The 26,090-nt window shown below is 40.9% G+C and overlaps 2 protein-coding genes across 4 annotated transcripts; one reads left to right on the top strand and one right to left on the bottom strand.

Annotated features, from left to right (window-relative positions):
* Positions 1-647: 647 nt before the first annotated feature.
* LOC148332125 (3',5'-cyclic-AMP phosphodiesterase 4C-like) lies at positions 648-14,846 on the top strand. The gene is made up of 16 exons (XM_088301811.1): positions 648-1,344; positions 3,652-3,789; positions 3,890-4,017; positions 4,102-4,284; positions 5,277-5,316; positions 5,464-5,534; positions 5,991-6,153; positions 7,337-7,430; positions 7,507-7,664; positions 8,416-8,514; positions 8,871-9,035; positions 9,143-9,242; positions 10,960-11,114; positions 11,220-11,342; positions 11,659-11,841; positions 13,349-14,846. The coding sequence occupies exons 1-16, from the start codon at positions 1,303-1,305 to the stop codon at positions 14,108-14,110; spliced, it is 2,604 nt and encodes an 867-aa protein (XP_088157937.1). The 5' UTR covers positions 648-1,302; the 3' UTR covers positions 14,111-14,846.
* A 571-nt stretch (positions 14,847-15,417) lies between these two features.
* LOC148332124 (ADP-ribosylation factor-binding protein GGA2-like) lies at positions 15,418-25,952 on the bottom strand. 3 transcript variants are annotated; one of them, XM_088301812.1, is made up of 17 exons: positions 25,724-25,952; positions 23,698-23,782; positions 22,486-22,588; positions 22,334-22,402; positions 21,634-21,732; positions 20,281-20,404; positions 20,108-20,208; positions 19,945-20,025; positions 19,760-19,891; positions 18,905-19,109; positions 18,655-18,834; positions 18,483-18,529; positions 18,307-18,410; positions 18,093-18,226; positions 17,377-17,546; positions 17,193-17,303; positions 15,418-15,993 (listed from the first exon to the last, which is right to left on the bottom strand). In XM_088301812.1, the coding sequence occupies exons 1-17, from the start codon at positions 25,764-25,766 to the stop codon at positions 15,883-15,885; spliced, it is 1,899 nt and encodes a 632-aa protein (XP_088157938.1). In that variant the 5' UTR covers positions 25,767-25,952; the 3' UTR covers positions 15,418-15,882. The 3 variants fall into 3 exon arrangements, with proteins under 3 accessions (XP_088157938.1, XP_088157939.1, XP_088157940.1); XM_088301813.1 differs by lacking the exon at positions 22,486-22,588 and having other exon boundaries at positions 22,334-22,409; positions 25,724-25,948; XM_088301814.1 differs by lacking the exon at positions 22,486-22,588 and having other exon boundaries at positions 25,724-25,773.
* Between the last annotated feature and the right edge of the window lie 138 nt (positions 25,953-26,090).

The following is a 26,090-nucleotide window of genomic DNA, read 5'->3' as shown; positions in this document are numbered from 1 at the left end:
AATTATTAAAACCGTACAATATTTTTCTCCATTATGTTGTAATTGTATTCTTTAAAAATGATAACTGCACTAATATTCAATTTGATAATTATTTCCCCTCGTAATATTTCAAACCTATTCTTTGAACTGAAGAAGCCTTTTAGAAGTTTAATTGCCGTCTGTCAGAAAAATATGTGCCTTTGGACCAACAAAATATATTCCATGCAATTTCTAACCTCTTTTGTTTAAGTGTGAGGGTAAGAACGTAAACGTTGTTCATCGCTCTCCTTCTCTGATCCCGTTTTCTCATTTTGCTGTTAGACAAAGCAAGCTGTTGGTTGACAAGGTGCCAGTTGCATTTGCGTATGCAATTTGACCTTGCCTAAGGACAAATAGGGACAAACTACACGTACAAGAGGCCATCCTAAATGATTTGAACCATCTCCTTGCATGCTTGCAAGTTTTTCTTAAACGGTATCTCATTATTGTCACCGTGCGCGTCCTTTTTCGAGTCTAATAAAGTGATTTTCCCTTGACACCATCTACGCTGACACGCTCCACAGATCTCTGACATTATCTGTAGTTTCGCTGGAGAGTGCTTTGAAAACTTCCCAAATTGATGTTAAAGGTGACCTTGAACGCTGTTTGCTGCTCTCTCACAGGAAGAAGTGAAGAGACACTCAAGCAATTGTTGACCTTCCGAGATGGCTTCGACGCAGTGATGCTCGACATCCTGAAAAATCACCACAGACCACAACGCTTCTGGACTTTCGTACGGCACCAGGGACTGATTTATTCGAGGTTGGAACTATGCAAAGAAGATTCCATATTGGATTAGCGGATTTGGGGATATGTTTTTTCCGAAAGTCTCCTAGCCGCGGCATCATGGATTGTAACTGGGGTGTATTGTTGCCTCGCCTGGCCCAAGCGGGACCACATGCTGGTGGATCTTCACGCCTGAAACGCTTCCTTTGCTCTAACATGGAGTGAGCTCTGTGGAGTGTGTGTCAATCTCCTCAGTAGTATTCAAGAAATCAATCCAAAAAAGCAATCCAGACCAAACAAAAACAACAGAGCCTAAGAGGGGCTACCGAGGGGTCCGGTTTGAGCTGCCTGAACCCAGAGGTGTCGGGACAGGCCCAATGGACGCAGACGGTGACCCGGTTTGACACTCAAAATCAAGCACCCCCTTAACCCCTGAGAACCTTTTACCCAGGTTTAACCTTGGACTGACCTGTTACCTCTCCGGTCCTGGCTCTCCACCTGCTCTGCTGCCTGGGTTCCGGAACGCTCCGCCCTGGGGCCCAGAACGAGCCAATCAGGATGAAGAAGAGCCGCAGCGTGCTGTCGGTTACGGGAGAAGAGGTGAGGTATAAAAACAGAGCAATGACATTAATAAAAAAGAATGTCAAACATTAAATGCTGCAACCTGTATCATTGTGCTGCTCCTTCTGGTGTGGCCACCTTGCCCAGCAGGAAGCAGTATAGTATAGTTTTTTTTTCACTCAAGTCGACGCAATAAATTTCTTATTCTACTTCTACTAAGTGTGTGCATCTCTCCAATAAATGACAGTTTGATACATATATCGATATATGAGGTATGTTACGATTCAATAACGGCACATTTCCGAGTGGAACGATTCAGTTCAGTTCGACTCAGTGGGATTCCGGTTACTGAAACTTTTGTCACGTTTATTAGTATGTTACATCTATATACTTTCAAAAGACCAGATTTCATGTTTAAAGAATTTATGCTAATTAAATTAATGACTGTCATTAATGACTGATCATAAGGCCTGTTCAACAGCAGGAGATACCAAATTATTTTGACCCTTGAGGTCACTCAAACAAGGGGATTGTTAAAGTAAGCATCTTTGGCACAAATAATGACTTGGGCATGGCCGTTGTATCGCTGTAATCTTTCACTTGCTTGGCTATTTATCTCCTGCATACATATCCAGTTGAATCCCATTAAGACCATTAGGTTGCACATTGTCACCTGAGCTAGGCAGAGCTGCCCTCTTGAGTGTGCGGCCGTAAACTTCAACTAGCAGAGTCATTAAACAGCTTGAACAGTTTTTTTCATTTATTTATTTATTTATTTATTATGAATTCTTCAATATTTGCCGAAATGTTGCATTTTCAGATCACTACCACCATATAGCACCCATATCAAAAGTTTGCATTTGCAAGTCAAAACAAAAATAAAAATAAAATAAAATCGGCCAAATGACTGCTTATATCTTGGAAGACTCGTACATCAGGTCACTTGTACTTTATGTTGATATCCATGAGACAGTAAGATGCTATACAGCAGTGATGTGTGTACTTTAGTTACTTACCAGAAGCAGAAGAGGACATAAAGCCAGCCATTAAAAACTTGTGCCAATGATGCCAATGCTTCCCTAAAACAATAAAGTATTCCAAAAGTACATTCCCAATTTGACTACTAATGGCTTTATGAATAGAGGAAATAAGGTCGAGTCAAGTGCAAAATAGAACGGAAAACTATAACCAAACTAGAATAACAATCAATCAAACCAATAGAGTGTCAATATTTGAATGTGCCGTTAAATTCAAAAAGTTAAAAACCATTGGGTTAATTGTCTGCAGTGAAAAACGCAAACACCTGGTGATTTTCACACACTTTGACCTTCCTTTGTGCGCGTTGTGAAGCTCTAAGTAAAGGAATCCACTTACTGTAGATGATGCTTGGATGATGATAGCATGCATTATTCAAACGGGCTTTTATTGATCAAACTCCGCGAGTGGCTTTTTGTGTGTGACTCTGTTTGTTTTGATGAGGGCATGCATGCGAGCATCCTTTCACGTCTGCTCTGGACGACAACATGCAGCGCAGCATGGGAGTAACACGGGACGGTTGCCTAGCAACTGGTACTGTTCCCTCCAAGTGTTTTGTTGCTACGGTGCTGCAGTGCAGATCAGCCTCCAAGAGTGTCGTCTGTAGCCGCCTTTTCTCACACACACACACTCACGCGGGTACTCACGCGCTTTTGCGTCCGTACACGTACACGCACATTAATGCACGCGCAGTTGTACAAGCGCGCGCACACCCAGACACACGTGCACACACACACGCACACGCACACACGTACAGTAAACATTTGTCACATACTGTACATGGATATCTTGTTTCTCACATCCACACACAGACACACACGTACATATTTATACATAGAGACAACCCCACACACATAGACCAACACACGGATGCATGCACACATACTTTAAACATTTGTCACACACCTATATCTTGTTTTTGTACTCACATTGACACACGCACACGTTGCACAATACATCATGTCACTCCCAAGCAAACAACACTCCTCAGGGGCGCAGAAAGAAGGGGAATAAGGAGAATGATTCTTAGGGCCCATGAGCGACTAATAAGATTATAATCCTGACAAAATAATATGGCACTCGGTGATAAATCAAATCAAAATCAATAAAATGCATAGTTTTATGAAAAACTGTACCAACATTTCCGCCGGCTGTGGGCGGGGCTATCTTTGTCGAACACGCACACGCACACGCACACACATACTCTACACAGAGTTGTACCTGGTCATTTATTGATGTACTTGACTGTCTTTGTGTAATTGTACATTGCATCCACAGAGACATGAAGTTGGTCTCCTTGTCGTCTCACAGGGTGAGGACGCTCAAATAACGGTTGGCGGAGGGGAAAAGCCCGTGTCGCCGCGCTACAGCCGATCCTACACATCCGGGGCCACACTGGGGGCGGAGCTACGCAGGGGTAGAAGCAGGAGACTCTCATCTAGTCTACAGGTAGCACCGGCACAAAACAATGGCTTGGAAGCCTCAACGGGGTTGTTTTTTTTTCAACCACAAAAATATGTTTACTGTCTTACACTCATTACTGTCACAGGTTCCCTGCTGGCTGCGCCCTCGCGACCGCACTCGCTCGCCAGAGGTCCTTGGCAACGTGTCCCGTCCCACAACGCTGCCCCTCCGTATCCCGCCCCGCATCTCCATCACGCAAGCTGACGCTGACAGGTTTCCATGTGCCGTGCCACCTCCACGTTCGGAACTACGGACAAGTCTCCAACGCATCTCCTCGATCACTTTTTTTTTTTACAGTTATGAAGGAGAAAATGGCATCTCCCCCGCTCACACACCACTGGGCTCGCAGAGTCCAGGACTCACTCTCAACACGTCCTTCCCCCAGAGCCAGAGGAGGGAGTCCTTCCTCTACCGCTCGGATTCAGACTACGACATGTCGCCCAAGACGGTCTCGCGAAACTCCTCACTGGCGAGCGAAGGGTGAGAGGACGAATGAGGTCGTACATCCTGTCATTTATACACTGCTCACAAAAAGCTTGGGATGTTCGTCTTTCGTTCCATCCCCATTAAACTAAATGCACTGCATTTAAACTGAATTTGACCACCTTTCAACTTTTAAATGCACACATGGAACGCAGTTATTGTTTCCTTGATACCCGTTTGAACTAAAGGTGCATCACGTGACTAACAGAATGCCTAAAAGCTATTTTTGCCATAAAGTCAAAGCCATTGACATAATTGTGTAGAAAACCATGAAAAATGGCTGGATTTTAGGATTTAAATTAAACTCTTTTCAGCTATTTTTGTTCTTGTAGTTATATTTGTTTTAACAAATGCACCTTTCGTTGCTACCGGGCATTTCAAATGAACAGGATACTGAAGAAACAAGTGTGGTCTGCTGTTTTCTTTTTTCAAGGCTGTACATATAATGTTCCTCAAAAATCACTGTGTGATAAATTTCATAGGAAGTATAATTAAAGTTTTCTAAATTTCCCCTGGCACAAATTGGTTGCTCGCTAGCTTTAGGCTGAAGTTAGCTTTGTTGCGGTGATTTATGATTTATGTGAGTGTTACTGAGTGTCCCCCATGTGTTCTAAATGAACCACACACTTGGTTTCGGGAAAATTATTTGTAAAAAAGTCAATACGCACCCACTTTAAACAAAACTAAAACCTTTTTGAGTGTTGACCAACTAAAACTGGACTAGGTAGGCATTTTCACTAAAACTAAAATGGCAGCCAAAAACAACACTAATGGTGACACACTAAACTCAGTGGCCATTTGGACAACTTGTAAGGTGTCTCATGATGCCAAAATGTGAACTTAAGAACAAAGAGGACAGTTTAAAAACAATTCTACTTGACCCAGGACATGTCGCTATTTGTCCATTAATGGGTCAAACAACTATTGGGAATTTTGTGAGTCATGTATGTGCAAGGTACTTAATTGTTAACATGTTTGTCCTCTTTTAGACACGCAGGGGAGGACTTCATCGTTACTCCTTTTGCTCAGGTGAGTGCCGCCTTATCGAGGACAGACCAATGGACAAGAATTTTGTGTTGTCATTCACTCAATCAAAACATAATTCCACACACAACTGTACGTAGAAATGGCTAAAATATGTCTTTAAATGGCATTTTTGTGATTATTATGTTGAAGGTTCTGGCCAGTCTGCGATCGGTCCGGAGCAATTTCACCATCCTCGCCAACGTCTCCACACCGACAGTCAAGTCAGTGTATTAATTATTGATATATAATTGCTGTATCATTTAGATCATTTAATTTTCTCATTTCATTTTAGTTTTGTTGCTTCGATAGTATTTAATTTGTTTGTCTCGCTAAGAGTTTATTTGATGCTCAGTATTTATTTATTTTTCGCACTACTATTACGACAGAGCACCTTCAACCCTATTATTTCTTCCAATCGCTTTTGAACATATGTGGCGTGCACACTGTCACTTACATGACTTGTTATGCAAATATGACAACTTATGACATTATTTATGACAATTATTTTATTTATTTCAATTTATTACACTGCAACTGGTGTTACTAGTGTATTACTGTACATTACAGGTAGTACATACAGTATAATACAACATGTTAAATAAAACATTTATGCATTGATAAGAGGAAGAAAGAAAGCAAAAAGACAATTGCTAGCTTAGCAAACGCTGTGACCTCAGGAGATCTCCGCTGGGTGGTGTATGTGTGAGTCCCAGAGCAACGCTGTCGGACCAGCAATACCAGCAGCTGGCCCTAGACACGTTAGAAGAACTAGACTGGTGTCTGGACCAGCTGGAAACCATCCAGACGCACCGCTCAGTCAGCGAGATGGCGTCCAACAAGGTAAGAGACAGAATATTTGAGCAAACTCCCAGAAAGAAAAAAAAAAAAGGAAAGGATATATAGTAATCCCCTGTATATTACTGGTTCAGTCCTGAGAAACTCAACATGTTTTCTTACTAAAATGCCCTTGGAAGGCCGTCAAAGCCCTGTCGAAATAGGAAAGTAATCGCCTAAAAAGTACTTTTAATATTATTGTATGACGGATTTAAATATAACAAATTGCGCCTAATAAATATATAACCAAAGTCATGATTGAAAAACTGTTATAAAATAGTCAACGTATTTTACTAAAAATGTAAACGTAGCTGCAATTAACAAATGTACTGCACTATATTAAAAAAAAAAAAAATAATACTTACTGTAACATTGCGAAGTTTGCATATTTAATTCAGCTATTCTTTACATACCACTAGAGGTAGCCACACTTTTGAGGATCATTCATCAACAATTTAAAAAGAATATGAAATTAGAAAGGGCGTTAGTTACTGAAGCTTTTACGCTATTTGTGGCAGTAGAGGTATTTACTGTCAAAGTTTTTGACAATTTGTCAAGATCTTCAAACGTGTTAGATCAGGGGTGGGCAAACATTTTGATTGGTGGGCCACAATGAGTTCTAAAATTTGACAGAGGGGACGAACCAGAAGCATATGGATGGAGTCTTTTGGTCACCTCACCTCATCGGAAAAAAAACAAAAACATTTAATTTTAAATGAAAGTGAACGAAAGCATTACAACAAAATATATGTCTTTGACACACCACAGTATTTAGAAAATAAAACATTAACAGGGTTTATTCTTTTTGTTTTTTTGTTTTTTCAAGTTCGGCGGTCCGAATTAAAACATTTAACGAGCCGCATGTGACCCCCGGGCCGTAGTTTGCCCACGTCTGTGCTAGACATTCAAAGTAATTGTAATTAAGTTCCAGGTGTAGGCAAGACACAAAAGCAACAAGACAGTCAACTGTAAAGTGCGCAGACACAATAGATAACCGCAAATAACAGACATCTAACTACTAAAAAAGTATAAATAACTAACATGCGCAGTCAACGTAACTTGAGGTATCGTTAGGCACAAGTGGCCGTGAGCGATGGCAAAGTCGATCCAGTCAAGATCAATATGGCAACACAGGTGTTTATAATATCCGGGACATCGTGTGACAATGTGTTACTTTGTGGTGCTACAGTTCAAGAGGATGTTGAACAGAGAGCTGTCCCACCTGTCCGAGATGAGTCGCTCCGGTAACCAGGTGTCAGAGTACATCTCCAGCACCTTCCTGGGTGAGTGAAGCCATTTTCCCATCACAGCAGAACACGAATGCAATTTAACACCGTGTGTGTGTGTGTGCATGTGTAGACAAGCAGAATGAAGTGGAGATCCCTTCGCCGACTCTGAAAGACAAGCCAATGAGTCAAATCAGCGGTGTGCGGAAACTGTCGCACAGCTCCAGCCTCTCCAGCACCTCCATGCCTCGCTTCGGGGTCAACACGGACCACGAGGACGAGCTCGCTAAGGTCTCGCTGAAATCAATTTTGTAACCGACTCGGCTGAGAGCGGGATGACTTGATGATTTCCAACCAAAGAGTCACATCAAGCAGAAGTTTGCAGTTTCGATACTGCTCGCAAGATTTGAATGTAGCCCCACGTTTGCAATCACTCCCTGCCTCACTAAACGTGCACAAGAGAGATTCTCAAACATGTCTATGATGAAAAAGCGTACTTGGGATGGATAGCCACAGAGAATGCATAACCAGCTTCAACAAAATAGCATTAGCCGTGTAGGCTGAATAAGATGACATTAGACAGGTCTGCTGCTTGCTCGCATGACTTATTGGAAATGGGGTGTTATTATATCACTAAACATGAAATTTCTTTAGAATGGTTTCTAATTACAAACGAATTACTAAAATGTTTATGAACATTTGAGTTTTCCTGATTTTTTTTTTTGGGCTTGGCTAAAACATCGCCCAGTGACACACTTGGGGCATGAGGCATATCGGCCCTCCTCAACTATACAAGACCTTCATTTCTTATCAGTGGTTATCTGGCACCATTGCGACTTACTTGGTTATTATTATTAGGTCCAAGCGTTTAGCTTGCAAGCTAGCTGGTGACTAGCGCCTCTCATTGAGGCATAGAAAAGCCGACTCAAACATATCGGGATGTGTCGGTCAGCAATGGGTAAAGATATACACATAATCTGTGGAAATGTTCTTGAATCAGGTTGTATAATTTGCATCACCGTGTGTGTATACTTTGAAGCAGGAATTGGAGGATTTGGACAAGTGGAGCTTCAACATATTCCAAGTCGCCGAATTCTCCAACAACAGACCACTCAGCTGCATCATGTATACCATTTTCCAGGTACTCTGATTTTGTTTGTGAGGGTGGTCTTTCTTTGGGGTGGGAGAGAACCATGCATGGATTTTACCATCTGTAAACTTTTGGATTTTCTTTTTAGGGCAAAACATATGTCACATTTTTAAATACAGTGTGTAATTCCCTTAGTTTTATGTTTAGTTTCAAAGTAACCCTGCATTAAAGGGTTTGAAGAGTCTTTAAAGAATTGTTTACTATTTTCCCAACTGCTTCTTGATTTTTAATAGTTGAGAAAAGTTCACTAAGCGATGGCATCTCCAATTTCCAAAGTTAAAACTAAAAATCATCTGAAAGACAGCTTGCATCTTGTGTCGAATCTTTTAAAAATGTCACCTCCTCAGGAGCGAGAGCTGCTGAAGACCTTCCGCATTCCGGCTGACACCTTCGTGACGTACGTGATGACACTGGAGGACCATTACCACGGCAACGTAGCCTACCATAACAGCCTCCACGCGGCCGATGTCACCCAGTCCACACACGTGCTCCTCTCCACTCCGGCACTTGACGTATGTTAAATTTAAAGAAAAAAGATCAAAAAGGAAAACATCGAGTCGGCACATCCAAAATGTTCGCGACATTAAGTCCATGTTCCTTACTTGTTCTTCTCCCTCAGGCTGTCTTCACTGACCTGGAGATCCTTGCTGCCCTCTTTGCCGCCGCCATCCATGACGTTGATCATCCTGGAGTTTCTAATCAGTTCCTCATCAACACCAGTGAGTCCCACATATAAGACTGTGATTAAAATAACATCACATCGAACAGTTGTAGTTCCAAAGTCACTTTCCAAATAGAGCAGGTTCAAGATCATGCTCAGAGTCGAATGCAGATAATGATAGTGGTGGCAATCGCAGTAATGGTAGTGCAGTGATATGTAAGTGAGATGCTGTTTGAACACTGCTATTAACGGGACGACTGCGCCTACTAATTAAGGTGCAAAGAAAAACGAGAACCTGTTAACTTGAAAACGAGTGAACAAATTATGTGAGTGAAAACAATAGATCTTGGAGCAGCTTATTAAATGTCTTCTTCTGTTCAACATCTAAAATGAAGTTTGGATTGTTCAAGTTAAGTAGCGTGCGGCCCCATGCCAAGGGTTGGTTTTTTAATAAATGTAATTTGTCTGGCTCAGACAAGATTGTGTAATATAGCAAGAAAATACCAAGTTGCTTGTGAGGGCTGGGGACGCTTTATTAGGACGCAAATGACAGAAAGACTGCGTAAGGTTCTAGATTTGTTAGCCCATGTTAGCAGATTATTTCTTGGTTTATGGAGAACAGTGATTCTCAAAGTGATATGAATACCACCAGTTGCATTTGACAACTTTAGTTCTCTTAAAATTATTATTAACATTTTGGAAATAAAAAACATTTTACCCTCAAAAATAAGGTAACACTTTATACTAAGTACATTAGCTCAGCATTTATAAATACTGAAGTTAACATTTATAAAGCGCATTTCTGACATGAATAATCATTTGCATATACAATACAACTTTATTTATAGTGGAAATACCTTATTATACAGTTGTTACCCATCATTATTTTGCAAGATACCATTTGATACTTTCTTTTTCTGAAATCCAACAACAGTATACAGTTTGTAGTTGCACACTGAACGATTTAGCAATTTTTAATGTGATGTGAATCTCAGCATTACCTTTTTTTTGTCTATAGCATTTCTCTCAATGACAATTGGAAACACTTTGAATTAATAAGGTATTTATTAACTATATGCAAATGATTATTCATGTCAGAAACATAATAAATCATAAATGTTGACTTCAGTATTTACAAATGCTTATTACTTTTTTCCTTAAAAAAAATAAAATAAAAATTGCCATAAAAAGAGATTGTTGCGTGAAAAATATCTGGTTGTTTTTTCCCAAAAATGTATTAAAAAACAAAACAAAAACAACAACAAAAAAAAACATGATTTCCTTTCAATACTGAACTACTACTGAAAAAAAAGATTTTCTTAAAAAGAATTTGGCGAGTAATATGGCAATTATTCTCATGAGATGAAATAGTCCTTGGAAAAATATAGGCTACGCTATTCTGACTTTTTCCCCTTGAAAAATGTCTTAACATTTTATTGGTTAAAAAACACTTATGTACAGTTTGGAAATACATTTAATGTTCTTTTCCTTTTCATATATCAAAGCACAGTGTCATCGTCCAAACTAATATACTCTTGGCTCTTAGCGACATAAAATGCACTTTTTAAGATTAAAACTGGTGAATTCTCAGCCCTGCTACGCTGCTGACTTTTAATGTTGGTCAAAATGTTGGGACTTTAAGAGCTAAGAATTTGTTCAGGTGGTATTTGATGTAAAAAATTTGACAATCTCTGCCGTAAACCATTAGTAAGAGTGCGGGACGCCACCATTTCAAATCTGGGCTATTCAAGTAATTGTGCTTGTGATGTGACCAGACTCCGAGCTGGCACTGATGTACAACGACGAGTCAGTCCTGGAGAACCACCACCTGGCTGTCGGCTTCAAACTCCTCCACCAGGACAACTGTGACATCTTCCAGAACCTCACCAAGCGGCAGCGGCAGAGCCTTCGCAAGCTCGTCATCGATATTGTTAGTGCCCCATTGTCATGACGTGATGTAATGTGCTTAAGGTTGCAAAGAGAATAAGAACTTACGTGTGGGGCTTTTTTTTTTTTTTGTGGGGGGCATTCCCAGGTTTTGGCCACAGACATGTCCAAACACATGACCCTGCTGGGAGACCTGAAGACCATGGTGGAGACAAAGAAGGTGACCAGCTCTGGCGTGCTCTTATTGGATCACTACAATGAGCGCATTCAGGTGTGTTGCCAGATTTGAACATTTTAGCAATGACATGTTGCTACCACAAGATCCAGTAGCTGGAGCGATGGAGTAACATTCAACCACAAAATGGTGTGTGATATATATATATATATATATATATATATATATATATATATAGCAGTTCGCTTTACATGAACACGGACGAGGACGAGAAGGCCTTGCGTAGATTAGCGACACAACGAGGCAGCCAAAATGCTGCCAGAATTAAGAATAAGGAATGAAGAGAAGAACTGAAACAATTTGAAGGAGCAATTGTTCGGATTTGGGTTGTAAATGTGGGTGACTGTTGCAGGTACTAAGGAACATGGTGCACTGCGCGGACCTGAGCAACCCCACCAAGACCTTACCCTTGTACCGGCAGTGGACAGAGAGGATCATGGAGGAGTTCTTTCGCCAGGGCGACAAGGAGCGGGAGCGCGGCATGGAGATCAGCGCCATGTGCGACAAACACACGGCCTCTGTGGAAAAGAGTCAGGTGAGGATTTGCTCTTTTGACACGAGGATTACTACAGGTGGATGCGTGTCACATGTAAGATCTAGAGTAGCTAGTATTGGTTCGAGTTATGATTATTTAAGATAGCTTTCATAGCTCTGCTAACTTCAAAATGAATTCACAAAAACATTAAATATGTAAAAGCTAACAAGTTACAAAAACTACTTTCCTAAGCTCGCCATTTGTGCATGCTGTCGATGGGCTTGTTGCGCGTGATTTACTAACATTGTGATGTGTATTCACTTCAATAATTTTGGGGAAGCAGCAACAGCAAAAAAAAGACTTTTCATTGAACTTGTCTTAATGTTAGCACTCATAGTATATGCACTATATGTTACACGTACAATGAGTCATAGGCAAAATGGAATGACTCATTCCTTGCGACTCATCAAGTCAGCCGTTAGATGATTGAGAGGCTGCAAAATTCCTTTGCTGAATGGACGATAAGTTGCGATAAGTCTTGTTTGTTATTTCAAATGTATTTGTTTAAATAATTGTTTGTACAATCTTGGGTGTGCCTGGTTAGTAGATCAGCTTCTAGAAGGGAAATTTGCAATCAATCAATCAATCAAACTTTATTTATAGGACGTTTTCCATTCATGACAATGTAACTCAGTCAGAGCCTTTCGTATCATCAATAAAAAACATTTTAGAGAGCACGCAAATGCACTCTTTATTAAATCCCAATTTCTCCAATTCCATAATCTAGTTGACTATAAAATTCTCCAAACTATGCACAAAGCAATAAGCAGCAGTTACTCGCTAACATCCAAGAGTTGTTCCAAGTGAGAGAAAAAATAAATAATACCAGAGGAAACCTCACATTCCATAAAAAAAAAAAATTAAAAAAAAACACCTGTCAGAACAAACACAAAACCTCTAGTGATTTTCAACTGAAGGCATAGTAAGCCCGTGGAATAATTGTAGGATGGAGATAGTCATGTAACGCCTCAACCAAACTAAAGAAAACATTCAGAAAGGCTCCACTCAAAAAATATGGCTTGATATTACAGTAACAGTAAATATGGTATTGTTTGGTTTTATTTATGCGGTACCCAAAATCAATTTTCTTGTTTCATTCACACATTGTTTATGAGTGTACCTTTGCATGTATATAGTAAGCCAATAATTTTCCGAAATTTTCACATTCTTGTTTTTCCTTTGATCTACTTTATAGGATGATTGAACTTGCACTGAAAACAGTGTTTTTTTTTTATTTTGTTTGTTTTTGAGTGAGTCAAAAGGACAGGACTTATAGCTACTGGCTTCTTCCTACCCCTTTTGAACATGAGCTAATTATTTTGGTTGACATTCGGTTGATCTGTCTGCTCATACCGCTTGCAAGTCATTTGTTTGGTTTATCCCTGTCGTTTTCAATTGTAGCATGTTCAATAAAGTACGTTTAAAAAAAAAAAAAAGTACTTCACATTCTTAGCCAGGGAACCTCAATTGCACGAACGCACGTATTCATACTCCTCTTGCTCTTCAGGTGGGGTTCATCGACTACATCGTCCACCCGCTGTGGGAGACGTGGGCTGACCTGGTGCACCCCGATGCCCAGGAGCTTCTGGACACACTGGAGGAGAACCGTGAGTGGTACCTGACCACCATGCCTCAGTCTCCGTCGCCTCCCCCGGACCGACACTTGCAGCATGACCGCTTCCAGTTTGAGATTACGCTGGAGGACCTGGAGCACAACAACCACAACCACATTCACACGAGGATCAGCGACAGCGGCGCTCAGAGAGAACCCTGCCTTCATGGCCAAGCCGAGAGTGAGACCGAGGACGAAAGGAACCACAACAGGGAGCAGAATGGCGTGAGTGATGAGGATGAGGAGGCCGGCAAGAAGGAGGAGGAAGAAAAACCTGCAGATGAACAGGTGGAAGATGAGACGTGTGACACTGAAAAGGAAGAGGAAGCAGAGGATGAGGAGACCAAAGGAGGGGAGGATGAAGATAATCTGGATGAAAATGAAGCCCCGGCGGAGGGAGAGGACACAGAGGAAATGAATGAGGACGCGGGCGTCAGCAATGTGGAGGAGGAAGATGGAGCAGAGGGAAATGTTGACGAGGAGGTGGAAGATGAAGCAGTGGGGAATGAAGAAGAGGAACAAGAGGGGGATGTTGGAGAAGAGGAGGTGGAGGAAAATGATGTGGAAGAGGAAACGGAGACAGAGGAGAATGAAAAGCAGGACGACGTTGAAGAGGACAAAGATGGGGAAGGAAACGAGGAAGAAGCGGAGAGTTAGTGGGAGCATACGAAGCAAACAAGGTCAGCGAGAAGATGCAGATGAAAACGCGCATTAGGCGAGAGCCTGCCTGTCACTCACGCGCGCCGTCCACCTGAACGTCCGAGCTGAGACGTCAGCGGCAGTGGAGTGGACTCGTGGGCGGAACCTTTGCAGGAGAAGGCGGCGGCACTGGAAGCCGATCTTACGGGCCATTGGACAAGGGGTGAGAAAATAATCCTCCATCCATGCAAATAAGTTTGTGCCTGTTCTCCCGAGATCACCGACTATACTTGCCATCGTGTTCTATGTCGTCCACAACTAAGATCCCACCACTCCCGACTTGTTGGTCCTAAATGGAAAAAAAAAAGTGCAGAAAGTGAAGTCTGTCGTCTTTGTTTTCACACGTGTAAAGTGTGGCAGTACTGTACTGTCAATAAGAAAACTCTGTCATCACGAATGATTTGCGAGCAAGTTAACGACACCCGGTAATACTCACTTAGTAACTCACCCACAACGGGTCGACAAGGTGACTCACAGGTGGAAACGAGCGGCGGCTCGGCCTTTATGAAGCAATGGATTGTGGGTCCGGGCTCAAGGGTGTGACGGTCTTCCACAAATCAACTTATTTTTTGTTTGTTTTTTTTGTAAAAAAATGTTTTTTGGCACTTTATCACCTCTGTTACATATATGTACATAACAAATATGTATTCTAATCTTCTGGTGTCATATAATAAATATGATCAATCAAGTTGAACTATTTTTAACTTTTTGCCAGTGACTTATAAAAGTAGAATTAAGAAGCAATTCCAAGTTCCAAGCAATTGTATTTTTGGGGTGTTGTTAAAGTCTGGGCTTCCCTGCTGAAGCTGCTGCCCCCGCGACCCGACCCCAGATAAGCGGCAAATAATGGATGGATGGATGGATGGATGTTAAAGTCGGAGCTATAATGCAATAAAATATAATTGTGTGGAACTGTTTTGTCATGAAAAATAAAAATATGAATATGTGCACTTAAGCAAGTCCAGATACAATATGAGGGGTGTCCGGGCTGGTCCAACAATAATGTAGCCCGCTGAAGGAGGTAACAACAGAGCCACTATACTCTCCTAAATACAGATCTATGTATAAAAAAAGAAATAAAAAAGAAAACGTCATTTTTAATTTTATTATTCTAAGGGGAAATTATTACAATTATTGTCAATAAACTAATTAGTTGATTTGCTTCATGATTGTATTTAATTTTTTTTAATCGACAAATTGCTTTCTGAGTCAGCAAGAAGATTATATCATGATTTACCATGTAAAGAGATTACAGTTTCAGACGGTTAACACTGGTCTGGTCTGGTTTTATTCACAGTTGGTTAAATGATTGTCAGATGAGGCTTCAGATGCAAAATACATAATTGGCACGATAGTCAAAATAATTTCAACTTCAGTAATGACACATTACACACATGAAACTTTTTTTTTTTTAAGAAAAAAAAAGTCAAGTCAGCACCCGCAGTGTCAAGACTAATTTCAAAGCGTACACCCTACTTATGACATGTTGGCAAATGTATTAAAAGTGTGCCTGGCTGAATTAAACATTTTGATGCATATAAAAGACTCCATTGTCATTTTCAGGCTCTAGAAGATGCCCCAACTTGCGTAACTTACTTTTTCTTTTCTGTGAAACCCGACGAAGGTCTGAGGCAAAGTATGCATGCCTGTGAGCGTGTGCTATTCAGAGTGAGAGTGACCGTGAGAGAGACAGAGTGTGAGTGAGTGTGTGTGTACACGTGTGTTTTTTTTCAGCAGCCAATCAGAGACGTCCAGTCCGGCAAGTTTTGTATCTCTCCGATCTCATTCAACTGTTGGCGTCCGTGAGTCAGAGTGAGCTTGTAGCGCAGGCGCATTTTACACTGCGGAAGCAAACATCCAGACATGAAAAGAAATGTCGAGTAAAATACTGTATTTACTCAAATATTTACGGTATAACGTCAACCTATAAAAAATCCCGTGCCTCAATTCACTACAGGGTATGTCTTCAACTTGAATAAACAAACACAGCACCTCACGTATTGTAATCTAACGATTCATACCATCACGTGTCACAAAAGAAATCTTTACCACATCACAGAGCAGACATGATATTGGTGAAGCAGAAGTTTATGATGTGCTCGAAAGATCCTTCGATTTTCTATGCTGCCCCATTAGTTTATTATTAATTACACTGTCGATAGGGTGGCCATGCGGTCAGCGAACAAAGTAAAGGAAGCAGAAAAGTTGAGTTTCAGTGATGGAAGATCAAAGGGTGGGAGGATAAAAAGCAACTCTGAGATAAGGAAGGAATGTTGTACGTAATAAAAAATTAATTTAATTTAAAAGACTTGATTTGATTTAATTGTCACACCACAATAATTGAAGGGCCATTGTGCAGCTCTTTCTGGAGTGCCTGCCTTGGCCACCTGGGGGCAGTATAATACAGAAAGATACACTATTCATTGAGACGTCTCAACGCCTCTCAGATCACCAGTAAGGCACTGATATCAGTCAAAGTCACAGGGAATAAAGAATATATGCCAACTGTTACATTGCCTTTCTAAATGAAATGTTGCACCGTTTGCGTTCAGTCAATTGGTTGAAAGGTTAACGCTCCATTACATAGATGTTATTTAGCATTAGCATTAAATTAGCTGACATAAAGTCTAAGCTATGTGGTTTGTTTTGTGTTCAGTTTCAAAGTAGTCTTTAACTGGCAATAAACATTTTGAAGCCTGATTTTTGGGGACGTGGGGAGAAATGTTCATTACTTGCCAAATCTCCAGATACCAAATTTAATTAATTATGACCAACGCTGTATACGGGGTGGGATATGTTTCAATACCTTGGGTTTGTACAAGTATATCTACGTATGATAAATAAAATACCGAGGTTGTCTGAAACATCAACAAATGTAAATAACACATTGTCCTATGTATGGAAAATTATGGTCCATCCTAAACTGAATTTGTCCAAACAAAAACCTTCCAAATTGAATGCTTCTGCTACCATGTGAGGAATAATTTGGCTGACGCAATTATCATTGTCTTTGAAAACTATACAATCAGAGCTGAATTACCTTGTGTGGATTAGCTAACAGGATGACCTGGGCAATGGCTGGCGGTGGCTGGAGGGGGTTGTATGGTGGCAGGTGTGTTGTCGTTGAAGGTTGAAGTTTCACCGACATGGTCTGCGGCACAGACAAAAAGAAAAACACTAAGTTCATCACTTGTTGGAGACTTTGCTGATTGAGGTATTTTCACCTTTGGGACAGCGGCTTGAAACATGAACTCGTTCACGTCCAGGGAGGAAGTGTTCACCGTGGAGATGACGACCACGGCGATGTCAGGATAACCGGGCGGTGAGTTCCTGGTGAAATGAAGCGAGACGTGGATGCCGCCCTGATCGTATATTGTGATGGGCTCGAGCTGACCTGCGAAAAGAAGGAAAACCTTACATCGTGTGGCGTATTCATTTGATTAGCTCAGTAAATAATTAATTTATGGTTAATACTAAAATAAAAATAGAAGTAGTAGCAAGTGTACATATATTTTTAGTATATTTTCAATTTATTAAATAATTGATTGGTTGATTTATTTGTAGCAAATTCTGAGAAAAAAACAATTAAATAAATATTTTGTGCTTATTCAAATAATTGGTTACTTTACTGACTGTAAAATTAATAAAAAAAATTATAAAAAGAGTAAACTAAATTTTACATAAAGACTTAACTAGTTTTATTTACTTAAATATTTGATTAATTTACTTAAATAACAAAATAGAACTGTAAAATAATATTATATACAAATCATTATTTGGATATTTATTACAATATAATAAACCTGAGTATTAATTAGTATTTTGGATTATCAGAAACTATAACTGTTTAGTAATGACCTTGACCCATCTGTCTGATTTAAAAATCAAATGTGACCCTTCTTCACTCAAGATTGGCACTCCCGGCCAGTTATAGACGTACTAGACTTGATGTTCTCCATGGCAACAAAGATATTTTTAAGCACATGCTGCGGACAGGCGCCGTCTTCCGAAGGTGCTGGAGGTTGAGGAGGACTTGAATAAGATCCTGAAATCGTGAACTGTTGATTCTCTGACCTGACAGGAAGCAAAAGAAAAAAGTGGCAATGGCACTCAAAATTCTATTTGTCATGAATGTTAAGTCTCGGTTTAGTCACCATATATTTATTTCATTCGGTGAAGAAGACACATTTTCTCCACATCCACGGGCTCTCAGGAAAAGGCCCCTCTCCTCATACGTTGGATTGACTGCTCCATTAAGCTGTGGGAAAATATGCTTCTTTTTTTTTTAAAATTCTCATTAAAGCTTTAAACCTCCCATTCAAAGTCTCACCTGCATCAGTTCGTCAGAATACGACTTTGGAGATAGAAGAAGTAACTCTGGAATCCAAGGGTATGACAAAGTTACACATGTATCAGTGGTGACGTATTAAAAGACGTCACTAAGAGGAAAAGGACATGAGGCAGTGATCGAAATGACTATAACATGTAAAATTCCATCGGACCTGCTTGCGGCGTGTTCTGCTGAGCCGCAGAGTTGCAGGTGCTTTCCAGAGAAGAGAAGAAGACAGGCGAGGATGAGTCCGACGACAAAGGTGAATCGACTTTCCTGTTTGTCTCAGGAGAATCGAGCGCCGAGAGGTCGATGAGGTGGTAGCTCTTGATCTCTCGGGGACTTGCGGGCGCTACAATGAGAACGCTCGGTCAGATAATCTGAAGAATAAATCATCAGATGACTCATTTGTGCGGCCTCACTCGTGTTTTTTTCCGTTACTGCCTGGTCACTTTTACTTCTTCGGTTGGACTCTCGCCTCCCAGTTCGCTCCTTGTAGGTGTTCACGGCCAGCGTGAGATCATCGTTGGCCGCCAGGATCTGCGTCAGAGCCTCGTCGTCATCCACCGTGTCACTAGCCAGACGGAAAAGGCTCGGCCTCAGGCGCTCGCACTTTTCATACAGGTCCTGAAATATATAAGGCGTCATTTCTAAATATTGAAGCAAGAGAAAAAAAGGGAGCTGATCTTTGGGATCAGAATTTTCCATTCTTCTAATGTGGACATTACAGGGTTCCTCTATGATTAGATGAATTAAATTTTAAGCTAGGTCGCAAGGTCTAATCATCTGCAGACCTTGTTGAATTTTTAATTGACCAAATCACCTGAATTTTAGCCATTTAATAGTAAATATTGGATTTATGTAATCGTACGTCAAGCAGACTTGTTATAATTGTCTTGAATAAAAATAAAACCTGTGCAGACATTTGCTTTTTAAAAATCATCCACATTTTCGCCTTTTTTATGAATAATTAGAGACCAAATCACTAACTGAACCTTAATTACAGGTCATTTGTGTGTGTGCATTTTCCGCACTATCCATGTGAAATAATGTCATTTTAAAACAGGAAAGGACATTTATGGCTTAATAAATAAATTGTTCATTCCAGTTTTTTTTTCTTTATTGATTCATTTCCAATAACATGATCGGTTAATTGTTATATTGCAAATAAAAAAAATTCTGATGCATCTCATAACTCTTCTATAGTTCACTAACGGGCCATGATGATAATCTCAAATGAATATGAAAGAAATATATCGTGAGGTTTTCTGTGTTACCTTTAATTCATCCGTGGGCTGTAAAGGGGCTTCCGTGTGCTCAGCCAACATCTCTCTGAGCTGCTTGGTGCTGCTCTCTACCGCCTTTAGCGTGGATTCACGCTTTGATGCTTTCTCCGCCTTTTCCTCCTCCTAAAAATAAATGAAATAAATGTGCTGTAGAGCATCCTTCATAGAGGCCTCACCTCTTTCATTGTGCTTTTAATGAGCCTGTTGGCAGTCTCCAAGTCTTCAGGACGTCCACTTTTTAATAATCTGGCAAGGAGCTGAAGGAAAGAAAGTAAGGAGGATGACGATTGTAGTGTTGGTGGAAACCTTCACACGCCACATTAACGTTCACGTACACACCATAGCCTTGTCGTCTTGGTCAAAAACCGAGTCTGTGGCTCTTTGAGGTGGAGGGGCCATTATGACTTTCTCTGGTAGTTCGGGATCTTTTTTTATGATCCCTAAGAAAAGCACATCGCACAAAGGATGTAAAAAGATACGTAATGGGAACATGTTAGCCAACTTGACGGTACCTTGTTTCTTGAGCATGGAGTAGGCGTCCTGAATTTTTGGTTCCTCTTTGAGCCACAGTGTCCAACCATAAAGGACCTGAGTCAGCCTATCTTTAACCGTCTGCCCAGTCCACGAACCAAAGTACTGCACACGGGAAGTTGATCATGTCAGAACGAAACTGTCAGAACCACGTTGAATGGTGATTTTGATGAGTGGGGTTTTACAGTAAATTTGAACTCGGAATTGCAAAAAAAAAAAAAAAAGCTTGAAGCAAACAGTTGGCCTTTTTTTGTGAAAAGTTATTTAATTATTTTTTTTAAAGAATTTCTTTCATGATTTTTTTTTTAGCAGACATGCTAAAATAGAGTCAAATGAAGCATGGATTAATATGAAAGACAGTTTGTCTATTTCAGTGAGTTGTTCGGTCCAACTATATGCTAACGTTCTTCTTGAATCACCCAGCAAGGATGGCCCATTTTTCAATAACGAGCTCAATTTCTGCATTCTTTTATCAGAATATTATATTCGCTTGTATTTTCTATTTATCTCTTTGTTTTGGAGAAATCAGTGAATAAATAACAATTTGAAAACCACCCCCCCCAAAAAGAAAGGGATGTGGCCACGCCCCCTCTACTCCCTGTACGTCTTGGTGGGAGTTCCGCCAGGGACGGATCTCAATTTGGAGTGAGGGTGAGGCGTTCATGCGCGCATTCTTGCTCTTGTCCGCTTCAGCTTGTGGAAGTGGAGAAGCGATTGCCACGGTTGATTTTGTGGTGGTGATCATATGAGCTCACGTTTGATGTCAATAAATCCAAAATACTGCGCACAAGGCTTTTATATTTTCACAGGTTGAAGTGGACAAGAATAGTAATGTGCATTAGCATTTTGGTGGCAATTGGTCGCCGTTGTAGACAACAGAATTGACAATCCAAGCAATATGACATCGCTTGCCCGCCTGCTGTGATTCAGAAAGCTCAGAAATAACAAGCTGAGCTCCAAAAGGGAGAATGCCAATTTGTCTTAAATCTCATCCCCAAAAAGACCTTAAATCGCCACCGAGAATTTTAGAGGGGGAATTTTAGTACTGATGTAATTTTTAAATGCATACCTAATATATAAGCGCCCAAGTGTCATTTAATGCTCGCAAATCAAAACTTTCAATAGAAAAAAAAAATCATATTAATGGATAATATCTTGAAAAACTCTTCAGTCGGGTCCACTCGTAAGTCGAGGTACCAGTGTAATTCCGTTTCCAAAACTTGCTTTTAGAAAACTGGTTTCAAAATACAAAGGAGTTCCAACCAGCGTCCTAAATCGCAGAGGTTGCGCCGTAAAGAAAAATTCCGTAATGAACACCAGCAACTGATTCTTACCTTTGGTGACAACACTTTGATGAGCTCGTTGAGGAATCGGAACTTAGCTGCTTCGCCGCGGAACCTCTTGCCGCAGTTGTTCATGCACGCCTCGAGAACCTAGGAACAAATCAGCAGCGAGAGCCGTGTCGCCGGATGTCACATGAGGGGTCAGAAGATCCGGCGAGTGACACTTCAAGTGGAACAACAACGTGGCATATGGATAGCCAACAGACATCCATCGTCTTAATAGGCCAGCGTGTGATACAAATTAGTCACACATATTTTTCTCAGGCCCCCCGCTTTGTAGAAAAAGAAGGCAACGGTTCCATGTGTCCTGACCCTCGGCTTCCTGTATATGAACAGCTCAATTTTTATCCTTTTCAGAGTCATGAAGAAACCAAAGGCTGCCCCTGTTGATGAGGGGACGCTGAATTCAAATGAACTCACAATCTGAATTTTTGGGGTCCGACAAAGAGACGATTTAGAATCTTCATTTCAAAACCTAAATGATGCATTCATTCGTTCATTTATTCAACTGCGGATGGAGCGAGGCTTTTGTTTGATAACACTGTGGAATGATCCAATGTCAGAGTCGATTGGAATGCCATTTGATAACACGCTGGGAAGTCAAATCTTTTTTTTTTTTTTTTTTTTTAAATCTAAAGAACCTGCCGAAGTACTGTACACACAGAAATACACTGAGATTTTCAATACTCACAGTCAGAGCTTGAAGAGCCTCTTTTTCTTGGGGAGACTGGATTTTATGAGCAAGAAGACTGAGAGCCACCTGTGGACTGACACAAAGAAAATAAGACGCACTGTAAAATGCAGGGCGGCACAGTGGACGACTAGTTAGCACGTCTGCCTCACAGTTCGGAGGTGCACTGTTTGATTCCGGCTCCGGCCTTCCTGTGCGGCTTTTGCGTGCTCTCCTCGTGTCTGCGTGGATTTTCTCGGGGTACTCTGGTTTCCTCTAACATTCCCAAAAACATGCATGGCAGGTTGATTGAACACTCGTAATCAGGTGTGGGCATACTACGGCCCGGGGGCCACATGCGGCCCGTGAAACGTTTTAATCCGGCCCGCCAAGCTTGGAGAAAATTAAATGAATAAACCTTGTTAATGTTTTATTTTGTAAATACTGTGGTTTTTCAAAGACATATATAATTGTTGTACTGCTTTTGTTCACTTTCATTTCAAATTAAATGTATTTTTTTTCTCCGATGAGGTGAGGTTACCAAAACACTCCATCCATCTGCTCCTGTTTTAGAAATCATTGTGGCCCGCCAATCAAAAAGTTTGCCCATCCCTGCTCTAAATTGACCCTCAGTGTGATTGTGAGTCCTACTGCCCGAAGACAGTGGGGATAGGCTCCAGGACCCCCGCAGCCCTAGTGAGGAGAAGCGGCTTAGATAATGGATGGATATAAAATGTAGTTGACATGGTTACAGTATTAAAAACTTTCCTTTCCCAAGATCAGATTAAAGTTCAATTCAAGCACTATTATGATCAGTTTTCAAATAGCTTTCTGAAATCAGAAATCAGTTTAATTCAGTTAGACATCAAAAACGCATTGCCGTTTGTGGACTGAGAAGTTCAGGCAGAGAAGGCCGGATGCCTCAATATTGGGTCATGTGTGTCATCGTCTGCTTATCCCGGACAGGGCCGCGGAGGTGCTGGAGCCTATGCCAGCTGACTACAGGCAAAAGGCGCACCACACCCTGAACTGGTCGCCAGCCAATCGCAGAGCACAGATAGACACCATCACTGAGCGGGAACCGATCTCACGCTGCCCACGCACAACTCAGGCGAGTGTACCCCGACACCATCAGTGACCGCTGCAATATTGTGGTGTCTAGAAAAACTACCCCAAACAGAAGGATAACTGAGAATCTACAAATAACATAAGAGTAAGACACTGTTTTTATGTTGCTCCTCACACTAGGATGGAATGTCGTAACAGCAACATGACAACATGCATGTGAGGCAACATCGTTGTGTTTCAAACCGCAAACCTGACTTCACTGTGTAAAAAGTTAAACATCAACAGGAGTTTAGCCCTCATTTGAACACTCTGCTCACCCATTAGTCTCCTTGTTGACCAATTGAAAGAAGGCCTGGATGCAGTCCCATCTGTCCTCCAAGTTGGTCGGGTCCGTGGCCCGGTCTGGACAATAAGAGAAAGCGCGTTAAAACATGATAGTGAGGCGATCATCGGGCAATTATAACTACCTAAAAAATACACAATTGAAAACAATTACAAATGAATGTTCTTTCATTCAATTGGGCAGTGTGTATGAACACTGTAAAATGACAATCACATCTGAAAACTGGAAACTGTTTTAAGCCAATAAAGTTTCAAAATATCACATGCATGCATACACATATGTACATGAATTTTGGTGAGACTTTTATGTTTTTTGTTTATTATGCCAATGTAATGGACCAGTTGCACATCATTGCACAGAACACAGGTTGGCTGCGTTAGAGAGTCACTATTTTCTTTTTTTTTTATTCTCGAAGGAGCAAACCTGAGAGGGTAAAGTCTACCATCTAAATTTGGCTAGTACTTGACGACGCCATACGGCATTTTTATAGCACAACAAACCGGGAAACAAGTCCAAAATGAACAGTAGCCTGCTTCAGCACGGAAGACGTCACAATAATTGTAATGAACAGATCAAAAATGTCCAAAATGTCAGCGTACAGGGTCGGGGCAGAGTGAGACTTGTGAGTGTACCAATCTAAAATAGCAAGTATACATTACATAAAATAAGATATTTTACACTTAACAAGACACATTTATCAAAACCTGCAAAGCCTACAAGATAAAGGCAGCAAACACTACACTTCCTGTTATTGCTCTTAATGTGAAACTGATCTTCCCTGCGCATGCGTGAGAATCAAGGTGGAAAAAAACGACAAAAGAACAACAAGGTTTGTATGATTTTACACAGGTGTATGCCTAATTGTATGCCATAAAGCTTGCAGGCATTGTTCAAAATGCTTTCAGACTAATGTGACAAAAATGCAGGTGCACTGAGTGCCAGGTTTAACGGCTCTAACTTAATTTTGAAGCTTAAACGTTGGTGATAAAAATTTAAAAAATAAATAAATAAAAAGTCCCCCAGCGGCAATTTGCCAGAAGATCCAGGTTACTCACTCCGGGTCAAGTATAGGGTATGACATTATTTTAATACTCAATCGTCATATTAAACTTATTTTTTTCCAGATGACCTTGATTATTTGCATTTACATTGCATTCACTGTGTAGACAGACTGCCTAATAGAATGAAAGAAAAATGAATTTGGAGTCATGTGATGCTGGGGTCTTCATCCTTTGGGCAATTTGTTTCTAGTAATAACTCACTTATTGTAGAAAATGTTTTACACTTGAACTACATTTCAACATTACGTCCTTGTCTCAAGTTAGTTCTAGGAAAATAGCTGTTACCACTTTGCCGGTGTTGATTATGCAAAACACAATTTTCCAACTTGAGAATATTTTCGTCTGACAAAAAAAAGTAAACAAATCCTTTACGCGAGTACAAACATAATTGTCCCAAATTGTTAATTAAAAAGTAAGCATTGCTCTCTAACTGTACTTTATTAGCCAAACTTATATGCCGGACCTAACGTTGGTTTAAGTGACGTCTGGTTTCACATAGTGGTGTAATATTTATGAGTATTTATTCTTTATCAAATTAATTGGGTTATTACAATTGCAAATATGACGAAATCGTTCACCCCCCCCCCAAAAAAAAAAATCACGAACGTTCGCCCGTCTTTCACGAGCACGTCGTGCACGCGCACGAGTTAAGTTAACCTACTTCCTGTTACAAGCAAGCGTCTTCAGCTCCTAACGTTTCCACGACAAAACGTCTATTGAGGAACGCGTGAAATAAATGCAATTGTTTAGGTTGTTCGGTGCAATAAAATGGTCAAATACAAATATGTTTTACAAGGATGTCACGAGTCGTGACGCGAACACAGTAGAGACTATGAGGCGATGCGTTCACGACATTGCGTCCAAACTGAAATGCTAAGCGCAAAAGTTACCAAAGTCAAACGAACTGAATCGAAACACTGCCGAGTGCTATCTACTCACTGAGCCATGAATCCAAAGTTAGATGGCTTTCGTCGTTGGCCATGGCCGCTTTTCTGCTGCTGCGCGTGCACGCCCGGGGTTGTTTTCAAGAGGTAGTTGTGACGTGTGTGAGAAGTGTCACTCGGGGGAAGCAAAGATGTCAAACTGGCTTGCCCGCGACATGTGACACTCACACCGCATTCACTCGTCACACTTTGTGTATACTCAACACGTGTACACTCGCGCTCACACGCACACGCGCGCGCGCGCACACACGCACACACACACACACGAGTTGGCTTACTTTAGCAACTCTTCGGCACGATTACCACGACTAACATGTGTAACTGTCCATTAGCGGGGTCCTCGGTTTGCGACGGAGATATGG

Source organism: Idiotropiscis lumnitzeri, chromosome 8 (genome assembly GCF_059441095.1).
Source record: "Idiotropiscis lumnitzeri isolate Australia: NSW breed Sydney's pygmy pipehorse chromosome 8, RoL_Ilum_1.0, whole genome shotgun sequence".
In the NCBI taxonomy this organism is placed as follows: Eukaryota; Metazoa; Chordata; class Actinopteri; order Syngnathiformes; family Syngnathidae; genus Idiotropiscis; species Idiotropiscis lumnitzeri.
This window is presented reverse-complemented; position numbering and strand designations above follow the sequence as displayed.